Source organism: Callorhinus ursinus, unplaced genomic scaffold (assembly GCF_003265705.2).
Source record: "Callorhinus ursinus isolate GAN/ISIS: 27379988/994484 unplaced genomic scaffold, GSC_fseal_2.0 scaffold1, whole genome shotgun sequence".
NCBI classification, from domain to species: domain Eukaryota; kingdom Metazoa; phylum Chordata; class Mammalia; order Carnivora; family Otariidae; genus Callorhinus; species Callorhinus ursinus.
The window spans coordinates 142,595,422-142,621,730 of record NW_027397063.1 but is presented as its reverse complement, the minus strand read 5'-3'; the positions used below and the strand labels follow the sequence as shown (position 1 = coordinate 142,621,730).

The following is a 26,309-nucleotide window of genomic DNA, read 5'->3' as shown; positions in this document are numbered from 1 at the left end:
CGACTGAGCCACCCAGTCACCCTCGGGATATTTAAAAAGGGATCGTATAGGGGCACCTGGGTGGCTCAGTCATTAAGTGTCTGGCTTCAGATCAGGTCATGATCCCAGGGTCCTGGGATCGAGCCCCACGTCGGGCTCCCCATTCCGCAGGAAGCCTGCTTCTCCCCCTCCCACTCTCCCTGCTTGTGTTCCCTCTCTCGCTGTGTCTCTCTCTGTCAAATAAACAAAATCTTATAAATAAATAAATAAATAAATAAAATAAAAAGGGATCATATAGGCAAAAGTACTTCTAGCAGGATACATGAAAAACCAGACACAGAGACTGACGCTGGGGATGGGACTTAGGTACTAATGTTCAGGGTGGATGATACGGACTTTCTGCTGAATAATGTTCTGTGCTATTTGAATGTTTCACACATAGCTCATCACTTTCATGTTTTTATAATTAATTGTTTTACAGATGTCAGAAAAGAGTTCTAATGGGCATAAATCATCTTTGGCACAACTGAATGTTGTGAGGAAAGTTACCTTGCAGAGAAGAAAGAAGGCGCAAGAACCTCTGAACGACTTCTTGCTTCAGAAAGTTTTTATGCAGTAGCCGGTTTCCTGAGTTCATGTACTTCACCAGCTGCTCAGAGGCGTTCCGGAAAATGTCAGTCTCACTAACAGGTCCATCACCATTGTTCAGTCCTGCAAAACAAGCACATGATGCCTCCGAATACAGAGATCACAGCTGTGGGAGATTGCAAAAGTTACCCCAGTTTGCCACCCCTCCACGGAGCCCCTTCTTTGCCCCATGACTTCGGGTCTCCTTCCATCAAGAGGTGGAGCCTATTCTCTTCCCCACCCTGGATTCCAGCCTGGCTTCTGGACTTGGTATGACCAATAGAAGGCAGTGTGATTTTTGTCCTGGTTCTGAGGTGGGGCCTCAAGAGGCCTGGCTTAGTTCTATTCACTCTCTTGAGACCCTGGCCTCTGCCAAGTGAACAGGTCCAGTCTCAACTTCGGGGGGACAGGAGACAGCATAGAACAAAGAGTAATCAGTCCAGATGTCCAAACTGGGGGTCCATAGATGTGAAAGAGCCTGGCCAAGATCAGCAAGACCACAGCCTCCTGGAGGAATTCAGTTAAAGCTATGAGAACAACCCAGCCTAAACTGCTGGCCTGCAGGGTCACGGACGAAATAAATGCTTGTTGTTTAAAGCGACTAAATTTTGGGAGCAGTGTGTTACACAGCAATAGATAACTGACATAAGAGTTGAGGGAAGTGACAGCAACAGGAGGGATTAGCACCACATGCCAGCTGCCCATGCGTCTCACTGGCCAGCAGAAAAACCCAAGAGGCAGGAGCCACCTCTTTGGCCAAAGAAGGGAAGACAGTATCTCCTTGGTTCAGTTTATTTGAGAAAGTAGTCAGGATTAGAAAACCCCCCCTGACAGAATGTTGAAATGCACAAATGTTTTATTTGCTATCAGATGATACACTCAAAAAGCACTCTTGCTTAAAATAGAATATTACTGAGCACATAAGGGAGCAAAACTGGACGTGTTTTCACACCCAATGAAAAGGGCCTGGCCCACAGCATTAGGTGCTGTCACATTGTGCAGAGATGAGCAAATATTCAATGTCGTGTTCTAACAAAGTAGGAACACTTTAAAAGAGATGGACTATTTGAAAATGAGAAAAAAATGAAAAACATCCTACCTTCATCAGGTTTCCCAGCAGTAGGCCCTGGGTCAAGGATTTGTGTGCAAGTAATTCACAAAGGAGGTGACAGGTGGGAAGCAGATTAGGGGTCAGAAGGAAGCCAGGTGGCCTTGCCTGATCCCACAGGGGAGTTCTGGAGTGAGAGTACCCCTCACAGCTATCCCCATCCAAGGCCAGGAAGACGGGCTTTCAAATTCTCACCTCGATCTATCACTGGCTATAGGCTGCCCTGGGAGGATGTAAGTTCTCAGGCACTTCTAGTTTGAAGGAGCCCCAGCAAAACTGGCTCCATACACTGTTCTCCTTGAGAGGAAGCCTTAGATGCTGGCTTCCCAAAGTGAAGGCACCCCCATGTCGAGGGGCACACAACAATGGTGAAAGGGATCCAGGGGATCCAAGCAGAGCTCCAACATTACCTGCTGTGCCTTCTGATGCACACCTGCGTCACCTTTCAACAAATCAAGTCAGAACACAAGAAACACACACACGCACACACACTGACTTCAAGGGTTCATTGCCCTCTACTCAAGAGACCTTCAGGTGCCAGAGAGAAGCAAGACCCACTTTAGCACCATCCTCCAGAGAAAAAGAAATGGAAACCACTTAGCAAAGGAAGACCTACATCACCTCATCTGGAAGCCCAGAAAACATCTATGTGCTCCAACAGTGACTCGTCCCTTCCACCTTCATTCTAAAATACCTATGAACACACAGAAATGGTGAAAAGCTCACATTACAGAGAAATAGGATCCTTGGAAAAGGAGCAACTTCCTTCACTATCATGTGTTACTTGTCCCCCAGCCTCATGCCATTAAAATCTTTTCTAGAACATCATTCTTCCACTAGGGAAATTAGTATAAAAGTTACTTGACACTGAACAGAAATAGACTAAGATGGCCAGTACAATTAGATGCAGTTGTATAATAAACGCATGGTTGTGTGGTTCAAAATAGGTAAACAATGGGTCAGAGAAAGTTCCACATGTCAGGAAAGAAACCAGAGAATGATATTAACAATGTAAAGACACATAAAAGGAAAGGTGCTGGCAACGGTACCCCTGGGTAGACGTGGGTGGCTTATTTATTACTCTGAATTTGTCTAGTTTTTTTCTAAGTTTTCTATAAGCTTAGTTAGAGACAAAAGAAACATCAGAATATAAAGTCGCTTATATATTATAGTCACAGATTGCTTTTTAAAAGATGATTACATAAGTGCTGAACAACACCAACAAAAAGACTGGATAAACTATGCCAAAGTATAATCACAATAAATTTTTCTTTTTACATAAAACTATGTTTTTACAAATTTTCTACAGTGATATTTAGTAGACATATAAGATTTGAAATTAAAAATTAAAACAAAAAGAGATCTTCTGAAATTGCAATAGTGCTCAGAAGTTTAGAAAATAGAAATAAATCATTTCAAAAAGAGATTTTGCCCTAGCCTGAAATTTTTCTTTCAAGCTAAAAAAGGCAAAACTGATTAAGTTTTAGTACACACATTTTATCAATTCAAATTTATGTCCCTATTTCATTTTTTATAAAAGAAAAGAAAAATGTATAATTATGAAAGCATGGAATAAGACTAAATGACCAAATCACAAATATATTAATTTGGGGGGGCAGATGAGTTTATGGAGAATTCATATTTTCTTGTTTTCCTTTTCTATATTTTGTAATTTTTTTAAAGAAAACATTGCATTTATAGTAAGGAGAAAGTATCCTGAGCATCCTTTAGGTCGATTCCAGATGCCTGCATTTGCTGAAAACAGGGCACCGTCTTTGGTGCTGAGGGATGGTAAGATGACGAACCAGGGCCTCTGAGTCCCAGGCCCCGTCAGTGGGGAAAACCAACAGAGAGAGAAAGTTCCAGGGTCCTCTGAGCGCTGTGTCTGAGGTGCCTGCATGAGCACAGAGCAGAAAGCAGCCGGCTCCCACTGGAGCAGCAGAGAGAAGGCCTCAGACACCTGGAATGGTTCTCTGAGTGAATCACAGATTACAAACCCTGAGAAGGAAGGTTCCAATCCTGTTCTTGGTCCTGAGAAAAGAGAATCGACAGCGGCCAGAGAGGTAGATGTGCTGCCACCTAGTGGTGGCCGTGAGAGGCAGCTAAAAGCAGTTAGTTTTCACTTTCCACAGAGGTCACCCAGTCAACCTCAGTCCAGAAACAGATGATCCTCCTTATATCAAATCGTCAGAAGGTCAGTAGTACAGGGGCCAAAGTGGCTCAGTCGGTTAAGCATCTGACTCTTGGTTTCGGCTCAGGTCATGATCTCAAGGTTGTGGGATCGAGCCCTGTGCCGGGCTCTGCACTCAGCACAGAATCTGCTTGAGATTCTCTCTCTCCTTCTCTCTCTGCCCCTCCCCCCATTCTCTCTCTCTCTCTCTCAAATAATAAATAAATAAACCTGAAAAAAAAAGAAAAGGTAAGTAGTAGCCCAATGCTCTGTCACAGTGCCTGCGTCATTCTCATTTCACCTGACCAGGCAGGCATTTTATCATCCCATATTATCACAAGAAGGGTGAGTACTATAGTCAGGTATTTTGAGAGAGAGAGAGAGAGAGACAACATTCATGTAACTTTTATTACTGTAGATTGTTATAATTGTTCTATTTTATTATGAGTTGTTAATCTCCCACTGGGCATAATTTATAAATCGAACCTGATGTGATGTATGTATAAGAAAAAACAGTACATACAAGGTTCAGTACTATCCACAGTTTCAGGCATCCACTGCGAGGCTTGGAAGTATCCTCTGCAGATAAAGGGGGACTGCGGTATATAGTCCTGACTACTTAGAGGTAAAGCCTTGTTCCTACAAGTAGGCTCTGGCTTCCCCTGGTACTTTGCAAGAACTACAGAATCTCAGGTCCTGCCCTGAATCTGCTAAATCAAAATCTGCATTTTAACAGGCTCCCAAATGGTTCCTGTTAACAATGGGAAGCTCTGGTTTAGAGAACAGCAGAAATCATCAGCAAGACCCTTCATGTCTCACCTCGATGCAAAAGCCACCCTCTCCAAAGTCATCATCACCATAATCATCAAAATGTTGCACAGCAATGCTCAGGATAAGGAAAGGGTGAGAACATCTTTTATCCTAGTCTCTAAGTTAGAATGCTGTTCGTCTGGGTACAAAAGGCTAGCATCCTTGATGGTGCTTTACTTGGGGCCACAGATGTAAAAAAACCAAAAATCATTAAGTCCGTGGACTCAGGTCAGGAACCAGGGTACCCAACTCCCCGGCAGAAGCTCTTCCCAAAGATAGTGGGTGTCCATCAAGCCCATTAATGTGTGAGGATGGGGAGGGATTAAAGTCCATAATATCTTCATTTTTATGACTGGAGATCTACATTTATGCCCATGGCCCCAGGCCCTCCCTTTGCCTGTCTTCTCAACTACTACTCTGGTTTAAAAGACCATGCCGGTGATATCTTCAGAGCACCAAATGAGAAAAATATGCAGCCAAGAATACTATATCCAGCTAGGCTATCATTGAAAATAGAAGGAGAGATAAAAAGCTTCCAGGACAAACAAAAACTAAAGGAATTTGCAAACACAAACCAGCCCTACAAGAAATATTGAGACGGGTCCTCTAAGCACAAAGAGAGCCTAAATGCAGCATAGATCAGAAAGGAGCACAGACAATATACAGTAACAGTCACCTTACAGGCAATACAATGGCACTAAATTCATACCTTTCAATAATTATCCTGAATGTAAATGGGCTCAATGCCCCAGTCAAAGGACACAGGCTATCAGATTGGATTAAAAAACAAGACCCATCAATATGCTGTCTCCAAGAACTCATTTTAGACCCAAAGACACCCCCACATGGAAAGTGAGGGGGTGGAAACCATTTACCATGCTAATGGACACCAAAAGAAAGCTGGGGTGGCAATCCTTATATCAGACAAATTAGATTTTAAAACAAAGACTGTAATAAGAGATGAAGAAGGACACTATATCCTACTTAAAGGGTCTATCCAACAAGAAGATCTAACAATTGTAAATATCTATGCCCCTAACATGGGAGCAGCCAATTATATAAGGCAATGAATAACAAAAGCAAAGAAACACATCGACAACAATACAATAATAGTGGGGGACTTTAACACCCCCCTCACTGAAATGGACACATCATCTAAGCAAAAGATCAACAAGGAAATAAAGACTTTAAATGACACACTGGACCAAATGGACTTCACAGACATATTCAGAACATTCCATCCCAAAGCAACAGAATACACATTCTTCTCTAGTGCCCATGGAACATTCTCCAGAATTGATCACATCCTAGGTCACAAATCAGGTCTCAACTGGTACCAAAAGATTGGGATTATTCCCTGCAGATTTTCAGACCACAATGCTTTGAAACTAGAACTCAATCACAAGAGGAAAGTCAGAAAGAAGTCAAATACATGGAGGCTAAAGAGCATCCTACTAAAGAATGAATGGGTCAACCAGGAAATTAAAGAAGAATTAAAAAAATTCATGGAAACCAATGAAAATGAAAACACAACTGTTCAAAATCTTTGGGATACAGCAAAGGCAGTCCTGAGAGGAAAGTATATAGCAATACAAGCCTTTCTCGAGAAACAAGAAAGGTCTCAAATACACAACCTAACCCTACACCTAAAGGAGCTAGAGAAAAAACAGCAAATAAAGCCTAAACCCAGCAGGAGAAGAGAAATAATAAAGATCAGAGCAGAAATCAATGAACTAGAAACCAAAAGAACAGTAGAACAGATCAACGAAACTAGGAGCTGGTTCTTTGAAAGAATTAACAAGATTGATAAACCCCTGGCCAGACTTATCAAAAAGAAAAGAGAAATGACCCAAATCAACAAAATCATGAATGAAAGAGGAGAGATCACAACCAACACCAAAGACAAACAAACAATTATAAGAACATATTATGAGCAACTCTATGCCAGCAAATTAGATAACCTGGAAGAAATGGGTGCATTCCTACAGATGTATCAACTACCAAAATTGAAGCAGGAAGAAATAGAAAACCTGCACAGACCTATAACCACTAAGGAAATTGAAGCAGTCATCAAAAATCTCCCAACAAACAAAAGCCCAGGGCCAGATGGCTTCCCAGGGGAATTCTATCAGACATTTAAAGAAGAATTAATAACTATTCTCCTGAAACTGTTCCAAAAAATAGAAATGGAAGGAAAACTTCCAAACTCATTTTATGAGGCCACCATTACCTTGATCCCCACACCAAAGACCCCATCAAAAAGGAGAATTACACACCAATATCCTTGATGAACATGGATGCAAAAATTCTCACCAAAATAATAGCCAATAGGATCCAACAGTACATTAAAAGGATTATTCACCATGACCAAGTGGGATTTATCCCTGGGCTGCAAGGCTGGTTCAACGTGATACAATACATTAACAAAAGAAAGAACAAGAATCATAGGATCCTCTCAATAGATGCAGAAAAAGCATTTGACAAAGTACAACATCCTTTCTTGATCAAAACTCTTCAGAGTATAGGGATAGAGGGTACATACCTCAATATCATAAAAGCCATCTCTGAAAAACCTACAGTGAATATCATTCTCAATGGGGAAAAACTGAGAGCTTTTCCCCTAAGGTCAGGAACGCGTCAGGGATGTCCACTTTCACCACTGCTATTCAACATAGTATTAGAAGTCCTAGCCACAGCAATCAGACAACAAAAAGAAATCAAAGGCATCCAAATCGGCAAAGAGGAAGTCAAACTCTCACTCTTTGCAGATGATATGATACTGTATGTGGAAACCCCAAAAGACTCCACCCCAAAACTGCTAGAACTCATACAGGAATTCAGTAAAGTAGCAGGATATAAAATCAATGCACACAAATCGGTGGCATTCCTATACACCAACAACAACACAGAAGAGAGACAAATCAAGGAGTCGATCCCATTTACAATTGCACCCAAAACCATAAGATACCTAGGAATAAATTTAACCAAAGAGGCAAAGGATCTGTACTCAGAAAACTATAAAATACTCATGAAAGAAATTGAAGAAGACACAAAAAAATGGAAAAACGTTCCATGCTCACGGATTGGAAGAACAAACATTATGAAGATGTCAGTGCTACCTAGAGCAATCTACACATTCAATGCAATCCCCATCAAAATACCATCCACCATTTTCAAAGAAATGGAACAAATAATCCTAAAATTTGTATGGAACCAGAAGAAACCCTGAATAGCCAGAGGAATCTTGAAAAAGAAAAGCAAAGCTGGCGGCATCACAATTCCGGACTTCCAGCTCTATTACAAAGCTGTCATCATCAAGACAGTATGGTACTGGCACAAAAACAGACACATAGATAATGGAACAGAATAGAGAGCCCAGAAATGGACCCTCAACTCTATGGTCAACTCATCTTTGACAAAGCAGGAAAGAATGTCCAATGGAAAAAAGACAGTCTCTTCAACAAACGGTGTTGGGAAAATTGGACAGCCACATGCAGAAGAATGAAACTGGACCATTTCCTTACACCACACACAAAAATAGACTCCAAATGGTTGAAAGACCTAAACGTGAGACAGGAGTCCATCAAAATCCTAAAGGAGAACACAGGCAGCAACCTCTTCCACCTCAGCTGCAGCAACTTCTTCCTAGAAACATTGCCAAAGGCAAGGGAAGCCAGGGCAAAAATGAACTATTGGGATTTCATCAAGATAAAAAGCTTTTGCACAGCAAAAGAAACAGTCCACAAAACCAAAAGACAACCGACAGAATGGGAGAAAATATTTGCAAATGACATATCAGATAAAGGGCTAGTATCCAAAATCTATAAAGAACTTATCAAACTCAACACCCAAAGAACAAATAATCCAATCAAGAAATGGGCAGAAGACATGAACAGACATTTTTCCAAAGAAGACATCCAAATGGCCAACAGACACATGAAAAAGTGCTCAACATCGCTCGGCATCAGGGAAATCCAAATCAAAACCTCAATGAGATACCACCTCACACCCGTCAGAATGGCTAAAATTAACAAGTCAGGGAACGACAGATGTTGGCGGGGATGTGGAGAAAGGGGAACCCTCCTACACTGTTGGTGGGAATGCAAGCTGGTGCAACCGCTCTGGAAAACAGTATGGAGGTTCCTCAAACAGTTGAAAATAGAGCTACCATACCATCCAGCAATTGCACTAATGGGTATTTACCCCAAAGATACAAATGTAGGGATCTGAAGGGGTATGTGCACCCCAATGTTTATAGCAGCAATGTCCACAATAGCCAAACTGTGGAAAGAGCCAAGATGTCCATCGACAGATGAATGGATAAAGAAGATGTGGTATATATACACTATGGAATATTATGCAGCCGTCAAAAGGAATGAGATCTTGCCATTTGCAATGATGTGGATGGAACTGGAGGGTGTTATGCTGAGTGAAATAAGTCAATCAGAGAAAGACATGTATCATATGACCTCACTGATATGAAGAATTCTTAATCTCAGGAAACAAACTGAGGGTGCTGGAGTGGTGGGGGGCTGGGAGGGATGCGGTGGCTGGGTGATAGACATTGGGGAGCGTATGTGCTATGGTGAGCGCTGTGAATTGTGCAAGACTGTTGAATCACAGATCTGTATCTCTGAAACAAATAATGCAATATACGTTAAGAAAAAAAAAAGAAGAAGATAGCAGGAGGGGAAGAATGAAGGGGAGTAAGTCGGAGGGGGAAACGAACCATGAGAGACGATGGACTCTGAAAAACAAACTGAGGGTTCTAGAAGGGAGGGGGGTGGGGGGATGGGTTAGCCTGGTGATGGGTATTAAAGAGGGCACATTCTGCCTGGAGCACTGGGTGTTATGCACAAACAATGAATCATGGAACACTACATCAAAAACTAATGATGTAATGTATGGTGATTAACATAACAATAAAAATTTATTTTAAAAAAATAAATAAATAAAAGACCATGCTGGGACTAAAGTCTAAAACTACACTATCCACTACAGTGGCACTGTATTTAAAATAAAATTAGAATTTCAATTCTTCTGTTGCGTGAGTCATGTAGATTTCAAGTGCTCAAAAGCCATATGTGGCCAGAGGCTATCCTATGAGACAGAGCAGATATAGAACATTTACATCAATACCAAAAGTTATATTGCATGGTCCTCAACTACAAAGATTCCCCAGCCCCACCTTAGGTTTTAAAGTTTATGCCACTGGCAAAATCTTTGAAACAAAATGTGTGCATACAACTCTATACAGCTGTATGGATGCACAAAGTAACCTGCTACTCAGTACAGACGTCAGATTCCAATACCGACGTCTACAAGGGTTCCACCGCTAGGGGTCTTTGGGAAGTATGCTACCCGGAAGACTCCAACTCACTAGCCCTGCTTCATAACTGGTCATCCTCCACTTGTCCGATTTTTATCAGTTTCTTTTGCTTTTCTTGATTCCATGTTTCCCTATAGTCTTTCAATATTTTTCTAGCATGGCAAGGAAAAATTCATGGTGGATGGTCTAGAATATTTTAAAGTAACCAAACATCCAGTAAGTTTACCAAGGAGTATCGGGGGCTGTAGGCTTCGCTGTATCCACTGTCATCACAAACTACCCAGTGAGCCAAAAGGCAGGCTTGGAAGGAGGCACATTCCTCTTGAATGTGTTTTTCTTCCCAAGTGAGCATAACTGAATTCTAATAAGTAAAAAGGGAAGGGAACCAGCTGCTTTTCTACTGAGTCTCTTCTCCTGGTTCCAAATCTGGGCCACAAATCTAGTTGGTGAAGGTAAAGAGAGAGGAAAGGAGGGTTAGACTCTATCTCAGAAACTGAACTGTTTTTAGGATTAGCAGATATTCTCTATTATGCTCTTCCCCCACCAAAAAAAAACTGAAAAAAATCAAAACTTTAAAAACTAAACAGAAGGGCGCCTGGGTGGCTCAGTTGGTTAAGCGACTGCCTTCGGCTCAGGTCATGATCCTGGAGTCCCGGGATCGAGTCCCACATCAGGTTCCCTGCTCAGCAGGCAGTCTGCTTCTCCCTCTGACCCTCTTCCCTCTCGTGCTTTCTGTCTTTCATTCTCTCTCTCAAATAAATAAATAAAACCTTTAAAAAAGAAAGGAAGTGATCCTTAAAAAAAAAAAAAACTAAACAGAATATCATGGCTTATGCTAAAGCCCATACCACTAGATATAGCATACACATACACATATACAGTATTCTAAGAATTAAGGTTAGAAATAATTGCAAACAAAAAAGTTAAATGCAAGCAAAAAATCTGCAAACAAATCAGCCATTTTCCACCATTAACTGGTGGTCCTTTTTTGTTGTTACACTAAAACTGGAAATTTGCTGGTAAAGAAATCTGTTCGGTTAGTTTCAATTTCTCAAACAGTAGAACCCATCCTGGAGTTGAGATTACAGGCATAAACTCTCAGAAAGCATTTCACAGTGACTTATTAATTATACTACTTCACAGAAGAAATCACAAGTCCTTAACACGGGGGTCTTTTAAAAACTAAATATATGTCACTTTTTTAAAAAATCCATGAAAAATAGAGAACTCTGCAAATACCCTTCTTTCCCCTCATTCCCGTGATGTCACAGAAACAACAAACGATATTTTAAATAAGTAAATGAAAATGAAAACATAGATGGGGCAATGTGGGGCAGGGACGTTAAATGAAAAACAGCTTCTCCCCCATGTGAAAATTTCCTGACCCTGGCAATTGCGATGACCCCCACCTGTCCAACTGCATCCCACTCCAACACATACACCCCAACGGGCTGCCTTCAACTTGCCACCTACTTACCCACTGCAGGGGTGGGGGAGTGTTTCTGGGGAAACACATCCACATAACTTCAGTAAACACACTAACCATCTATTAAGTATTAATCAGTCCAGTCCTTCATTCATGCACACAGACCATCCAAAGGGCCAAAGATTATTAAAGAAAAGCAATAGCACAAAAGAGAAACAAGAAAGTGAATCTACTCACCCCAAAAGAAACAAATAATTCAGAGAAGAGGAAGATGTTCTTTTAGGAAAAAAAAAAATTCAATATTCTTAAATGCCACTCAAGAAGAGGCGGCACATATAAAACAAGCAAAAGCTGCCATAGATTAGAAAAAATCAGAGAGCAAGAGTTCTTAGAAATTAAAACTGAGTTTCCAAATTAAGACAAATGCAATGGGCAAGCTGAGTTATAAAAGGGAAAGCTGTAGATCAAGTTAAAGGTCTGGGAAGAAAAAATACCTAGAAAACAGTAGGGAAAAGTAGAGAGACTTGTTATAAATTCAGGAAGCTCAGCCATTTAATACTTGCAGCAAAGAGACATCAGAAGGGAATAAAATGATAGAAGATAAATTTCCCTGAGCTAAAAAAGTTAGATTGAGAGGGGCCAACAAGAGCCAAGTGAGAAGAATGTATAAGGACCCACACCAAGAAACTTCCCAGGGACATTTCAAAACTCGAAGGACAGAGAAAATCCTAGAAGGGAAAATAAATGAGACTGACATCAGACTTCTAATCAGTAGCAAATGGAGGTTAGAATACAATGACACAATTTCCTCAAAGTTGGGAGGAATGAGGTTTTACAGCATATTTCATAAACCTAAGATCCTGTGCATTGTCCTACACAGCAGAAACAGCTGCATCAAACTGACCCATCACTGATGGTGAAACATTCCAATTTTAAAGATGTGGAGAGAAATTGCAATTTAGAATCGATGAAATACAATGCCTATATTCGAAAACACGATGCCCATATTCAACCAATATAAAGACAACATAAAGACATTTTCAAAAACTCCGTAAGTCCATGCCTCCTCCAGAAGAAACTTGAGCAGGTATACTAACAAATCAAGAGAGAAATCTAAACAGACAACATGAGCCACGAAGTCATATATGAGTGCAAGAACCAAAGGAAGCATTTATACACACACACACACACACACACACACACACACACACACACACGCTGGGGCTGAAGTCTAAATAAGGTCCAAACAGTATATATACGTACATATGTGTATACACATAGGGTTCATTAAACTGGGATGCTTCAATGGTATCACACTGAAAGAGCGAAGTTTTCAGGACGTTTGGTGGTTCTTTTCTATGGGTTCTGTTATGCTACCAGTTGTAGAACGTAGTTTACATAACCATTTACATAATCATACTACCACCATATAAATGCCATTTACTGGTTTTTCATTTCTACAGTTCATCTATGGATGAAGCCCAGAAAACTCAAGAGCTAAGGAACAGAATGTAAATGACACAAATGACATTACTGGGCAAAATTCATCAGTTGGAGCGAACTTGTTGCATTTCATCCTATACAGCAGCCAGTCAATAAATGCTGTCCCAAACTGATAAACCGTATCTATTTCAGAGATATGAACATATTTTAAATTGTTGGTTGTAGTTGCTTCTGAGGAGTAGCCTTGATTTTTTGTTAGCCCCTCTTCTGTATGACTTTTTTTCCTTTTTATACTGTGTGCATGCATGGGGAAAAAAAAAAAACACCCAAACTACCCAAAGGTGGACCTGGCAAAGTGATCGGGATGTCACAGACACTCTCTAAATAAGAGTTGTCTCACAGGGGTGCCTGGGTGGCTCAGTCGTTAAGCGTCTGCTCAGGTCATGATTCCAGGTCCTGGAATTGAGCCCCGCATCGGGCTCCCTGCTCGGTGGGAAGCCTGCTTCTCCCTCTCCCACTCCCCCTGCTTGTGTTCCCTCTCTCGCTGTGTCTCTCTCTGTCAAATAAATAAATAAAATCTTTAAAAAAAAAAAAAAGAGTTGTCTCTGTCTTTCAAAAAAAAGCAAACAAGTTTTCTAAGACTGGGGGTCTCACTTCCATCTTCATATACTAAGAAAGTATAAACTGATTTGTATCTAATGTCACAGGACCCGTTTTACCACCCATCTCCCAAAAAGTTATTTCACTAGAAGCTGTACCTGATAGGTCCTTAGAACATGCAGCCAGCTTTGCCAAGTGACTGTTGATTTTCTCAATGGCTTTGAAGTTCTTATTCCTCTTCAGGACATCCATGGCAGAACGGGACTGTCGATCCAGCAGGGTAGGGTCTGCCCCAAAGCTCAGGAGCATCTGCACATCCTCTGTTTGCCCTAGACCGGGCCAAAAGGAGAAAGGGGGGCTGTCATGGTCCCTTCCATAAGGAGACGTCCCCATGAGTGCTCTTCCTCCCAGTTCCCTGCCCAAGCAGCCTGGGGCAAGGGGACCAGTGTCACTCTGCTCATAGAATCTAAACTGCTGGCCTTGGGCAATCCACCCAACTCCCTGAAGCAAGGAGTCCTGTGTGGAGTGAGCAGGACAATAGCTCTGAAGAGGTTCAGAAGTGCACTCCTCTCTACCTTTCTGCCCTCTCCCTGGCAACAAGCAAGGAGAGGGGGAATCTGGTTACTAGGCAACAGTTACAGCTGTAAGGATAACAGCAAGCTGTGACTTCAGATTTCTTTATTCCCTAGAGAGGAAACAGAATATTCTTCCAGAAAAAAAAAAAAAAAAAAAAAAAAAAAGCCTGTCCGGGGATTGGAAAAGAAAGTGGCAATTGCCTTTGCATCAGGGTCTTTTTGTTGTCACCGTTTCCACCCCTCCCAGCCCCAACCCTCTGGCTGCCAGCTCCATTTGCTGCTTTGACATATCTATTTGCCAAGCATCAAGGTGTCTCCATGATCACAGAGGCAACAGTTTTCCGAATGGAACGGGTGTATCCCTGGGGGTACAAAGACTGACATGGGCACAAAGAGTTCAGCAAATCAATGCCTGATCCCCATGCTTTCCTAAAATCCACTGCCTGGACAAGGCACCTGTACTCCAGGTATCGTCCTGTTCAGGGCGCTCTCCTTTTGCATCTCCCCAGTCACAACTGCCCTTCTCGCATTTACAAAAATGAGACAAAATTAAAAAGTCAAACGTTTTACCCTTGGAGTATCTCACTGAGGCAGGCAGAATTCCAAGACAGTCCCCAGGATTCCCAACCCCTGGTGCACACACACCTTCTCCCCCAGTTACTCAATCAAATATGAATCTAAACGTGATGAGACTTTGCAAATGTAATCAAGGCCCCAAAGCAGCTGACCTTAAGATAGGGAGATTACCCTGATCTAATCACATGAGCCATAAAGGTCAAAGGTCCATTTATTAAAAAATAAATAAAATATGAGTGATTGCATAAAAAATTCTCCCCTGCTGGCTTTGAAGAGAGAGGGGGCCACATGACAAGGACTGTGTGTGGCCTGCAGAAGCTGAGAGCAGCCTCCGGCTGACAGCCAACGAGGGAACAAGGACCTCATTCCTACAACCAGAGGGAACTAGATTCTGCCACAACCATGTGACCATGAAAGAAAGCCCACAATTCCAGATGAGAACACAGCCTCTGTCAGTACCTTGATTTCAGCCTCGGGAGACACTGAGCAGAAAACTCAGTCACATCATTTCAGACTACTGACCTACAGAACTGTGAGCTGGTAATGATTTTGAGCCACCAAGTTTATGGTGATTTGTTACAGAGAACTAGTTACTAATTAATGTATTGCCCCAAAGGCAGTGAAAATTCCTGACTTCCAGAGTATCCACTGAAGGGAAAATTAGGTGCCTGCCAAGCCCCTTTTAAAAGGCGCTACAGGGCACCTGGGTGGCTCAGTCGGTTAAGCATCTGACTCTTGATTTAGGCTCTGGTCATGGATCAGGCCCTGAAATCAGGCTCCATGCTCAGCAGGGAGTCTGAGATTCTCTCCCTCTCTCCCTCTCCCTTCGCCCCTCCCCCTGCTCTAGTGCTCTCCCTCTTTCTCTAAGTAAAGCTCTAAAAAATTAATAAAATAAAAAAATAAAAGGTACTATAATCTACCCTCCTCTTACTGCCCTCCAAAATTATTATTTTCTTCTTTAATAATTAATTACAGAAGATTTTAATGTATTTCTGTTGCTTTGATATCTGTAGTAATAATTTTGTAATAATTAAATCTAGAAAAAAAATTAACCCCTAGAGTCTTAAATCACAGAAATTTTTTTCTAATTTAAAGCTATACAAGTACTTCTATTCCAGAAGAAGATCACTGGATGACTAATAAGATTTTCAAGCATAAACTATATGAGGGTAAACTTCTTTCTGAAAAGTAAACTAGAGATATGATCCCAAAAAAAGGAAGGTACAATTTGATATTTTTGACTATTAAAGAGCTGGTCCACAATTTTTTAAATACATGTTAGAGGGTATCAAGTTGCTGTAGTATTTATATTCTATTATATGCAACTAAAGGAGTGAGATAATAGTCTTATTTTAAAATATCTGTGTACACAATTCTGAAAATTACCTTTTCTTACATATTTTTGACTCACAGACAAAAAAGTCTATGCGTCAATATAAAAACATGTAAAGAGGTACATAGGTTTTCAAAATTCTTGAGGATAAGGAAGCAAAATTTGAAAACATACTAGACTTTTTTTTTTTTTTTAGTTGACTGCATCCATTAGCCCTTTTCCTGATAACACCACCTCAGTTTTCCTTTGGAAAAGCACCTTCCCCCCCCATTTTTAGCCTACCTGATCTGACCCGAGTAAACACATTCAGTCACCACGACATACTCAACCACTGCCCCAGCCCGAGCTCGGGGGGCGGGGGGGGGGGGGGGGATAAACATTTGATCAGAATCTGACCAACCAGATCATTCCATTCTCTGGCTCTGCCCCCAGCCCCAGATCCTGGGGTGAACACCTGATCAGGATCTAGCCAATCAGATCATTCCATCCTTCTGGCTCTACTGATTGGTTCCTGGAGGCATGTGACCAAAGTCAAGTCACGGAGGCGCATTCCTAGGACTTTAACTGAAATACCGAGTAGAAATATCCTCTTTGGCTGAGACTGACAAATAGGCATAATATAAACCTATTATCAGGTGGCTTCAACGGAAAGAGAGGCTGCCTAAGAATAACCCTAACGCAGAAGAAAGCAGAGCTGGGAGACAGGGCAGATTCTTGAAGATGTCTCTGGAGCACCTGGAGCAAACTCTGGACGACTGAGTCCCCTGAGCCAATAAATTCCCTTTCTTGCCTAAACCAGTTTGAGTGTCTGTAACCTATAACCAAGTCAGACACAACTACTGATCTGGCCTCATGGCAGTTCCAGAAGGTGATCATTTCTAAGCTTTGGGTCCTGGTAATTCCCTGAGCCTGAACCCCTGGGCCTCCCAAACCACATGGATCGGGAGCCAGGAGGACCGTCATAACAACGTCCACCCACCAAAATGCCAACAGAACTGATGATTTCAGAGGCTCTGTGATGCTACAATTATTTTAAGTGGTGAATTTGGAATTTGGGCCACATTAAAGTATCTGGAAAGTTCCTGACTCTCCATGTATCAGAAAAGTATTCAAGATGGAGATAATCTCTGGGGCGCCTGGGTGGCTCAGTCGTTAAGCGTCTGCCTTCAGCTCAGGTCATGATCCCGGGGTCCTGGGATCGAGTTCCGCATCGGGCTCCCTGCTCCGCGGGGAGCCTGCTTCTCCCTCACCCATTCCCCCTGCTTGTGTTCCTGCTCTTGCTATCTCTCTCTCTGTCAAATAAATAAAATCTTTAAAAAAAAAAAGATGGAGATAATCTCATACACTTTTGGGGCAACCTTTCTAGGGTTCAAGTTAACAATAGTTTTCAAAAGCCAAATACATCCCACCATGCTAACAACATCCTCAAACTGCACATATGTTTTTACTTATACATTATAGAATATTTGTGGGGGGCGCCTGAGTGGCTCAGCTGGTTAAGCAACTGCCTTCGGCTCAGGTCATGATCCTGGAGTCCCGAGATCTGCCTTCGGCTCAGGTCATGATCCTGGAGTCCCGAGATCAAGTCCCGCTTCAGGCTCCCTGCTCGGTAGGGAGTCTGCTTCTCCCTCTGACCCTACCCCTTCTCATTCACTTTCTCTCTCTCTCTCTCTCAAATAAATAAATAAAAAGAATATTTGTGGGGAAAAATCATAAGATATTGCTAACATTGGTTTCTCAGGTTAAAGGACAGAAACTCTCAATGTATACTTTTTGTATCTTTTGATTTGTGAATGTAATCTATTTAAAATTTAAATAAAGTGAGTTTATCCAAATAAATAAAATGTACAGTTCTTTGAACAAGCAATCTCTCAACTAGGAAATAATCCTACAGATATATTCCCACCAGTTCACAAAGATATATATAGGAAAATATTCTCTGAGCATTGTTTCTGGTAGCAAAATAACTTGAAAACCATTTAATCATCCATCAGCACAGTATAGTCATGTCAGAGAACACTGTGAGCTGTTAAAAAGAAATGAAATAGTTATGCAGGTACAGTTAGGGACAGATGGCCAAGATTATTGTTCAGGGAAAAAGCAAGTTGCTGAACAGAATGTAGAGTATGTGCACATTCATATTTAAAAGAGGAAAAGAAAAATTGGCAAGACTCACCAAAAAAATGCTTGGTAGACTTTGTGAAAGAGAATTTACTTTTTATCACATATCTTTTTAACGTGTTTGATTTCTTTTTTTTTTACCAAGAGCGTGCCTTTCAATTTCTTTTTATTTTTTTACTTTTAAATTTTTTTGATTGAATAAAATTCATCCTTTGAAAGTATACAATTCAGTGGGTTTCAGTGTATTTAGGAAGTTGTGTAATCATCACCACTATCCAATTCCAGAACATTTCATCACCCCAAAAAGAAACCTAATATGCATTAGCAGTCACTCCACATTTCCTCCTGCCCCACCCCCAGGGCAACCAGTAATCTGATTCTGTCTCTAGGGATTTCCTTATTCTGGACATTTCATATAAAAGAGATCATGCAATATGTGACCTTTTGTGTCTGGTTTCTTTCCTTCAGCATAACATTTTAAGGGGCATCCTTATTATAGCGTGTATCAGTATTTTGTTCTTTTTTATGGCTGAATAATATTGCATTGTCTGGATGTACCGCATTTTGTTTGTCCATTCAGCAGTTGGAGATTTGGGTTGTCTGCATGATTTTGGTTGTTATGAGTAATACTGCTATGAGCATTCATGTACAAATGTTTGAATATGTTTTCATTTCTGTGAGGCAAATACCTAGGAGTAGCGTTGCTGAATCATATGGTAACTATTTGAGTAAGTGCCAGACTTTTTTCCAAAGCAGATGCACAATTTTTCATTCCCACCAGCAATGGGTCCCAAATTTTCCACATCCTTGTCAGTACTTGTTGCTGTCCACCTTTTTTTATTTCAGCCATCTTGGTGTGGAGTGTACTTCTGATTTTTAAACTAGTTTTTGAAAGGTGATTCAAAGAAGCCTATATGAAGGGGTGCCTGGGTAGCTCAGTTGGTTAAGCGTCTGCCTTTGGCTCAGGTCATGATCCCAGGGTCCTGGGATCGAGCCCCGCGTTCGGCTCCCTGCTCAGCGGGAAGCCTGCTTCTCCCTCTCCCACTCCCCCTGCTTGTGCTCCTTCTCTCTCTCTCTGTCAAATAAATAAAATCTTTAAAAAAGAGAAGTCTATATGAACAATGAGACCAGTAGACTAGAACAGAAAGTCCAGAATTAGTGGCATCTCAAATTCCTGAGGTCATGAGAACACTTATAAACAAATGATGCTGAGACAAATAGGTAGCCACCTGGAAAATGGTAAAACTAGATCCTTACATGAAACTCCAATGGATCAGGGATCTAATTAAAAAGGAAACCATAGAGGCACCAGAAAAAAATAATAACTCTTTAACTTGGATGTTCAGAAGGTTTTTTTTAACTCTGACTCCAAATACAGGAACAACAAATCAATAGATTGATAAATTTGACTACATAAAAAGAAAACATCTCCATGACAAAAAAGCCCAAAGTCAGAAGACAAGTGACAAACTGGGAGGGGGGGAATTCATAACTTATACCACAGACAAAGAGCTAATGAACAAAGAATTCTTAAAAATTGAGGACAAAGGACCAAAATCTCTGTAGAAAAATGGGAAACAGACATGAACATATAACTTGGCAAAAAAAGATTAAAAAATGGTTCTCAACTGTATTTTAAAAAATCCAAACCCACACATAAACAAAGAAATGCAAATTAAAACAAACTTGAGATACCAATTCACACCTCTCAAGACCAGAAAAAACTTAGAAATACAACAACAAAATTCTGTTGGTGAGACTGTGGGGAAAGAGGCATTCTCCTCCATTACGGGTGGTTGTGCAAATTGGTGCCATCCTTCCGAATGGAGATTTGACAATATCTAACAGACCTACATATGCATTCATGCATATGAACGAATATGGAGTGATTTCCAGGACATACTGTTAATGAAAAAAAAGCCAGGTGCCAGGCAGAATCTATAGAATGGGGCCCTCCATGTAAAAAAGGAGGTGTAAGAAAATACACATATGTCTGCTCATTACTGCAAAAGGAATCCAGAAAGAATGAGCCTAAAAAAAAAAAAAGAAAGAAGGAAAGAAAAAGAAACTGATCACCTACAGGGGGTGAATGGGAAAGGGGCAGAAAAAGGGGGTAAGTGGAAACTTAGGGGGGTCAAGGGACGAGGAAGAAGTGACACTTCTCTGAGTATATCTTTCTGCGAAGTTCAGACATCTAGAACCATAGTAACTTTTCACATATGTGCCTTCCACATACCAAAATATAAACAAAACCAATCAGGATGTGAAGAGAACCCTAAAACAGAATGCAAACACTGAAAAATATACCTAAGTGTACTACAAATGAGCAAAATAACCATAGTAAATAGGGTGGGGAGGAAAATAACTTAGTATCTTGACTAGATGCTATAAAACTGAAGACAAAAAGAACTGAACACAAACATAAAATGAACATAAACCAAACATACATCTATTTAGATGTGTTTCTCAAAGGGACATGGGTTAGCAAGTTTGAAACTCCTAAAACTGAAAAAATAAATATATTATAGATGAGAGATGTTACAAATTTTAAAAAGCTAAATGACCATGGTGTTGGACCAGAATCAGAGGTATCAGCATAAACTCATGGTTTTTAATACAGAGACACAGTAATACAGATGTGTGTATTCATGGGTTAGTACATGACCATATACTTCCTCCCTCCGTCTGCTGAGAAGGCCTAGAAATAATGACACTTCAGTAGCAATGATCACACCAAGTAGCAGACCTTGTTTTCTACACCATTCTTTAACAAAAGGAACTGGGGATCCTTGGAGGAATGGGAGACACAGAAAATTCAAGGTGAGCCTGAAGCAACTTGTGGTATCTGAAAGTAAGGAAGTGCTCAGAAAAGGATGGGGCTTGTCAAAGGAACACGGGAGCCAACCAGAAGAAAGGAGTGCCTAATGGCCAAAGCTGGAACAATTTGAGCAACTATGGATTTTATCCCATAGAATAAATATCCATGAGTCCATACATACATACATACATACATACATACATACATACATACAGAGAAGGGACAGCTCTTCATTGCAACAGAATTCCAAGTAATAAATGTAGAAGGAAAGAAGAAAATAAAAAATCAACATTAATTGAAGATCACAGTGATAACTGATGCTGACAAGATCCACCAACGAAAATAAAATTAGTGTGCAAAAATTTAAAGAGAAGCAGCGTATTTGCATAGCCTCAAAGTATCTCCTCCAAGATATTTAACAACTACAAAGGGAAAGATGGTAACTTTACAAGGGAGAAATCCCATGGATCCCACCTCAACCAACTAATTGAGGTTAACATCACAAGACATATTGGCATGATGAACTCCTTAATATAATACGGAGAAGACCACAAACTCATTTCTGTTGTATTCTTAGCAAAAATGCATAACTTTATTCCAATCATGAGAAAAACATCAAACAAACTCAAATTGATAGACCATCTACAAAACAACTGACCAATCTTCTTCAAAAGGGTCAAGGGCATGGAAAACTGAGGAACTGTCAAAGACTGGAGGAGACTAAGGAGCCCTGACAAGTAAATGCAGTGTGGGTCTCCAAACGGACAAAGGACATTAGTGAAAAAAGGGTGAAATTCGCACGAGATCTGTGTATTAGTTGACAGCATTCTGTCAATGTTAACTTCTTGATTTTGATAACTAAACCCTGACATATAACATGCTAAGATTAAGGGAAGCTGGGTGAGGATACACAGAAACTCTTGGAACTATTTTTGCATCTTTTCTGTATGTCTAAAATTAGTTCAAATTGAAGATTAAAAAAAAAAAAAAAAGGTGAGCTCTCCTGAAAGAGAGAAAGGGGACGTGGGTAGTGAGAGAGAGGTAGAATTAAGAGGAGAAGCAGCCTATTAAGAGTCGTGAAGGCTCATTCGGTAGCGGCCGGGGGGGCAGGCCATTTTACACCTGCGTGAAGAAAGGGCCATCTCTTGACTTCTTATGTTTATTCTCCCATGTTTCAGAAAGTCAGGAAGGTTTCAGCATTTGTAAGAAATAGTATTAAGTTGTGCTGTCCAATATGGCAGCCACGAGGCACAGAGGTGGCTACTGAGCACCTGTGGCTAGCCAACAAGGAGATGGGCTAGCAGAGCAAATATATGCTGGATTTCAAAGACTTAGCACAAAACTGAAACACAGAATGTAAAATGTCTCCATACTTTTTATACTAATTACACATATGTTGGATAGATGGGTTGGATAGATGGGTTAAAATATATCACTAGGGCACCTGGGTGGCTCAGTTGGTTAAGCGACTGCCTTCGGCTCGGGTCATGATCCTGGAGTCCCCAGGATTGAGTCCCACATCGGGCTCCCCGCTCAGCGGGGAGTCTGCTTCTCCCTCTGGCCCTCTCTCCTCTCATGCTCTCTCTCTCTCTCTCTCTCTCTCAAATAAATAAAATATTAAAAATAAAATAAAATATATCACTAAAATTAATTTCACCTATTTTGCTTTACTATTTCATAGGACTACCAGAAATTTTTAGAATTTTGTATGTGGCTCTCATTATGCTTGTACTGGAAAGCACTCGTTTAAGTCCCAGGAAATGGAATGCTTGCCAAGTTATCGATGCATACAGTAGGAATCTAAGGCTCTGATAACTACCCAAACACTGCTCAAACCACCTGGATTTCAGGAGACTTGGAGTTGTGTTTCTTTGCAAACCAAAGAGTCTTATCTGGAAATCCTTTTTCTTGGGCATTTTCTGGCTGGAGAAGTGTAAGGAGAGCACAGTGATTGGAGGCACAGATTTTAACCGTAAATTACCAGGCTAACGAGAGCTTTAGCACAGAGGTGTGCTGGAACCAGCTCACACCAGTCCACAAGCGCCAACTGTCGAATATCTAGAAATGCTACAAGATGGTTGGTAAACATGGCCATTATTAACAACTAACTTATTTAAACTTACAATAAATAAATCATATTAAAAACAAAACTCATCACTTCCCAGTTATTTTACTATGCTTTGCTATTGTCTATGATGAGGTTTCTTTACATCTATCTTAACATGGATCTGTATGGGGGCACCTGGGTGGCTCAGTTGTTAAGCGGCTGCCTTCGGCTCAGGTCATGATCCCAGGGTCCTGGGATAGAGCCCCGCATCGGGCTCCCTGCTCAGCAGGGAGACTGCCTCCCCCTCTGCCACTCCCCCTGCTTGCATTCCCTCTCTCACTGTGTCTCTCTCTGTCAAATAAATAAATAAAATCTTTAAAAAATTGATCTGTGTGGTAAAAATACAATATGATGGTATGCTACTGCACATGTCCCAGCCCCATGTTCAAAGACATCACATTAATAGCTTGAAATCAACCATGGTGGGAGTATTTATACCAAGGAAATGGGCAAACACCACAATTCGGGGCTTTTCTTTTTGAAGACCCAGTTGTCAAACATTTGCCAGAAAACCATGGTCTCTCAGAGGGTACTAAAATTCAAAGGACACCAAAAAGACAGACAGTACCAAGAGCTGGCAAAGACTTAGAAAAATTAGAATCTTTGTGCATTGCTGGTGGGAGCATAAAATGGTTCAGCCACTTTGGAAACTGGTCTGGCAGTTCTTCAAGAGATTAAATATAGAGTTACCAAGTGATCCAGCAATACCATTCCTAGGTATCTACCTGAGAAAAATGAAAATATATTCCAAAAGCAAAGACATATATATAAAAATTCACAGCAGCATTATTCATAATAGCTGAACAAATGTCCATCTGCTGATGAATGGACAAATAAGATGTGCTTCATCTATACAATGGGATATTATTTGGTTTGAAAGCATGCTCGGTGAAGGAAGCCAGTCACAAGACTGTATGATTCCATTTCTATAAAATACCCAGAATAGGCAAGTCCCCGGACACAGAAGGTAGATTAGTGGTTGCTTAGGGCTGGAGAGGGAGGGGGAAATGGGGAGTGACTGTTAATGGAGACGAGGTTTCTTTTGAAAATGATGAAAATGTTTTAAAGGTTGATTGTGGTAATGGTTGCATAACTGTGAATGTACTAAAAACATGGATGTGGATGCTTTAAACAGGTGAATTATATGGTATATGGATTATATTTCAATAAAGCTCAAAACAGTATCTACAGCTCACCCTTTCTCCATTTGCCCAGATGTGGGTTCCTGGGACACAGTCCAGTGGGGAATAACATTAGAGAAATACCCCTCACTGTGCTCCTCCAGGACACGCTGAAGACACAAAACTCTAAGTTCCCAGGAGGACCCAGCAGGCTAGGGGTCACCAACCGGACGCCTCTGGGCTCTGTCTAGTCCATAGGCATGTTTAATTTTGAGCAGACATTTTATAATCATGAGTTGTCTTATTTTTTAAAAAAAAACATCTTTCCAACGTCTCCTGCCATCAGAAGATGGCCTAGTTCCCATGATCGGCAGGAGGCTGTGGCCACACCGAGCCAAACTCCCCAGCCCTCCCTGTCACCTCCCTTCCACGGGGGCTAGGAGTCCATTACCATTCATCATCACAGCTGTAACATTATTATAGAACAAAATGTGCCATCTCCATGGGTTTCCAGAAAGGCGAGAGGCATCAGAGAGCCTTCCTGTTTCACAGGCTAACAAGGTATGTCTGCATCAAAAGAAGCAGCTTATCCTTGCATGCATCAGCCTCACTCTTCGTCGTGGTCTGTCTGGCCCTGGTGAGTATGGTGGATGAAATCCCTGTGTTAGATTCTACAGTGGCCAAGAAGCAGGACCATGTCTGTGGTCTGGTTCACAGCGTATCTCTGGTAACAAGTGCAGATTTGACATGAAATAAAGCACTTAGTACCGCGTGATGAGGGCGAGAACAAGTGCAGCCAGAAGCCCCTGTCCTTGAGACATTCAATCCCACGGAAGCCACTGAAGCGGAAAGAGCACGTGGAACCCCGCCATTCTTCCTTCTCTCGCCACCCCCCACCCGTCTTTTCTGCGTACAGCCTGCCCTCCCCGTCATGCTTAATTCAAGGTGAGGTTTAGTCCTGAGCCTGTCCCAGGATGGATGGGAAAGACGTGCGGTCGGTCATGTGGGCTCTCTAATGCCTGAGGTCATCCAGCCCATAGCGCACCCTCCAGCCCATAGCGCACCCTCCAGCCTACTTACGCTTGATGAGGTATCCTGGGGAGGGGGCCGCGGCGACGACGTGGAGGACAGTGCAGCCATCCTCGTCCTTCTGGTTGATGCGGCCTTTCCACTCGGGCTTGTGGTCCATTAACCACCTGAAAAGATGGTTTTCCTCTGAAGGGAATTAAAATGAGTGACTGATGTTATTTTCTACAGACAGAAAATCAATAACGCACATCAGTGTGTAGCGCCATGAGGGAACCAAATGGGGAATCCCACACACGTTTGACACTCAACACAAATAGGCCCGGGAGACACAGAGTCTGTAAATTAAAAGGATGAATTCTAGAATGTTATTCATAATAAACTCAGCCAGTTTCCCTAGAAGCAGAGCCTGAGACAAGGATTCCTGTACATGTGAGTTATTGACAGGGAGCTCAGGAAAGAGACTGCGGGAAGCAGGACAAGGCAGGGGAAGGAGGCAAGCAGAGATGTGGTCTCAGCTGATTCGGCCTCAGCCCGATCCCACAGGGAGCTCTGGAGCATGAACAGCACCATTGCTGACCCACCATGAGGCGGGGGCTAACATTTTGTACCGCATGTCAGTTAGTCAAGAGCTACAAAACACCTCTAAGGAGGGGGTGAGGTTGAGGGAGAACCTCTGTAGGACATGGTGCATATTGGCAAAAAGCAGCCTCTGGGGAAGGAGGCAGCTGTGAACCGGCAGGGTGTGATGGGGGCCCTGGTGGTAAAGAGGCTCCAGGCAGGGCATCAACAGCACCCATGTCAGGAATCAGGTCAATATCTGAAAAGACTACCCTACTCATTACTATCGATAGGACATATATTTAAAAAATTATTTTCCCAGGCTCCTTCCTTGTAGCTCCTGGGCTCAAGGAATGCCACATGCTTCTGCCAACTCTGCAAACACCATTTGTCACCATGTCAGAGTTTTCCTCTGAGAAACAAATCAGGGATAAAGTTAAACAGCTGATCCTACTGATTCCTGCCTGTCCCCCCAGGAGCTAACGTAAAGAGCAGACACAGTGGGGAATCGTGACTCTCACAACCAGAGACACACTTCTCTGGGCTCCAGATTCCTACTTGAAAACTGGTAGGACTGGA

The 26,309-nt window shown here is 41.7% G+C and overlaps 1 protein-coding gene and 1 long non-coding RNA gene across 2 annotated transcripts in view; one reads left to right on the top strand and one right to left on the bottom strand.

Moving 5' to 3' along the window:
* The window catches only part of TRANK1 (tetratricopeptide repeat and ankyrin repeat containing 1), an 82,909-nt gene that overhangs the window by 41,652 nt on the left and 14,948 nt on the right, over positions 1-26,309 (bottom strand). Inside the window, exons 7-9 of the mRNA XM_025884638.2 lie at positions 25,224-25,358; positions 13,651-13,821; positions 529-690 (exon numbers count right to left, since the gene is read on the bottom strand). Coding sequence (XP_025740423.1) covers positions 529-690; positions 13,651-13,821; positions 25,224-25,358 — 468 coding nt within the window. The remainder of the gene's footprint in view (positions 1-528; positions 691-13,650; positions 13,822-25,223; positions 25,359-26,309) is intronic.
* Positions 17,436-17,648, top strand: LOC141371511 (uncharacterized). The gene is made up of 2 exons (XR_012376514.1): positions 17,436-17,495; positions 17,535-17,648. It is a non-coding gene; the product is annotated as an uncharacterized lncRNA (long non-coding RNA).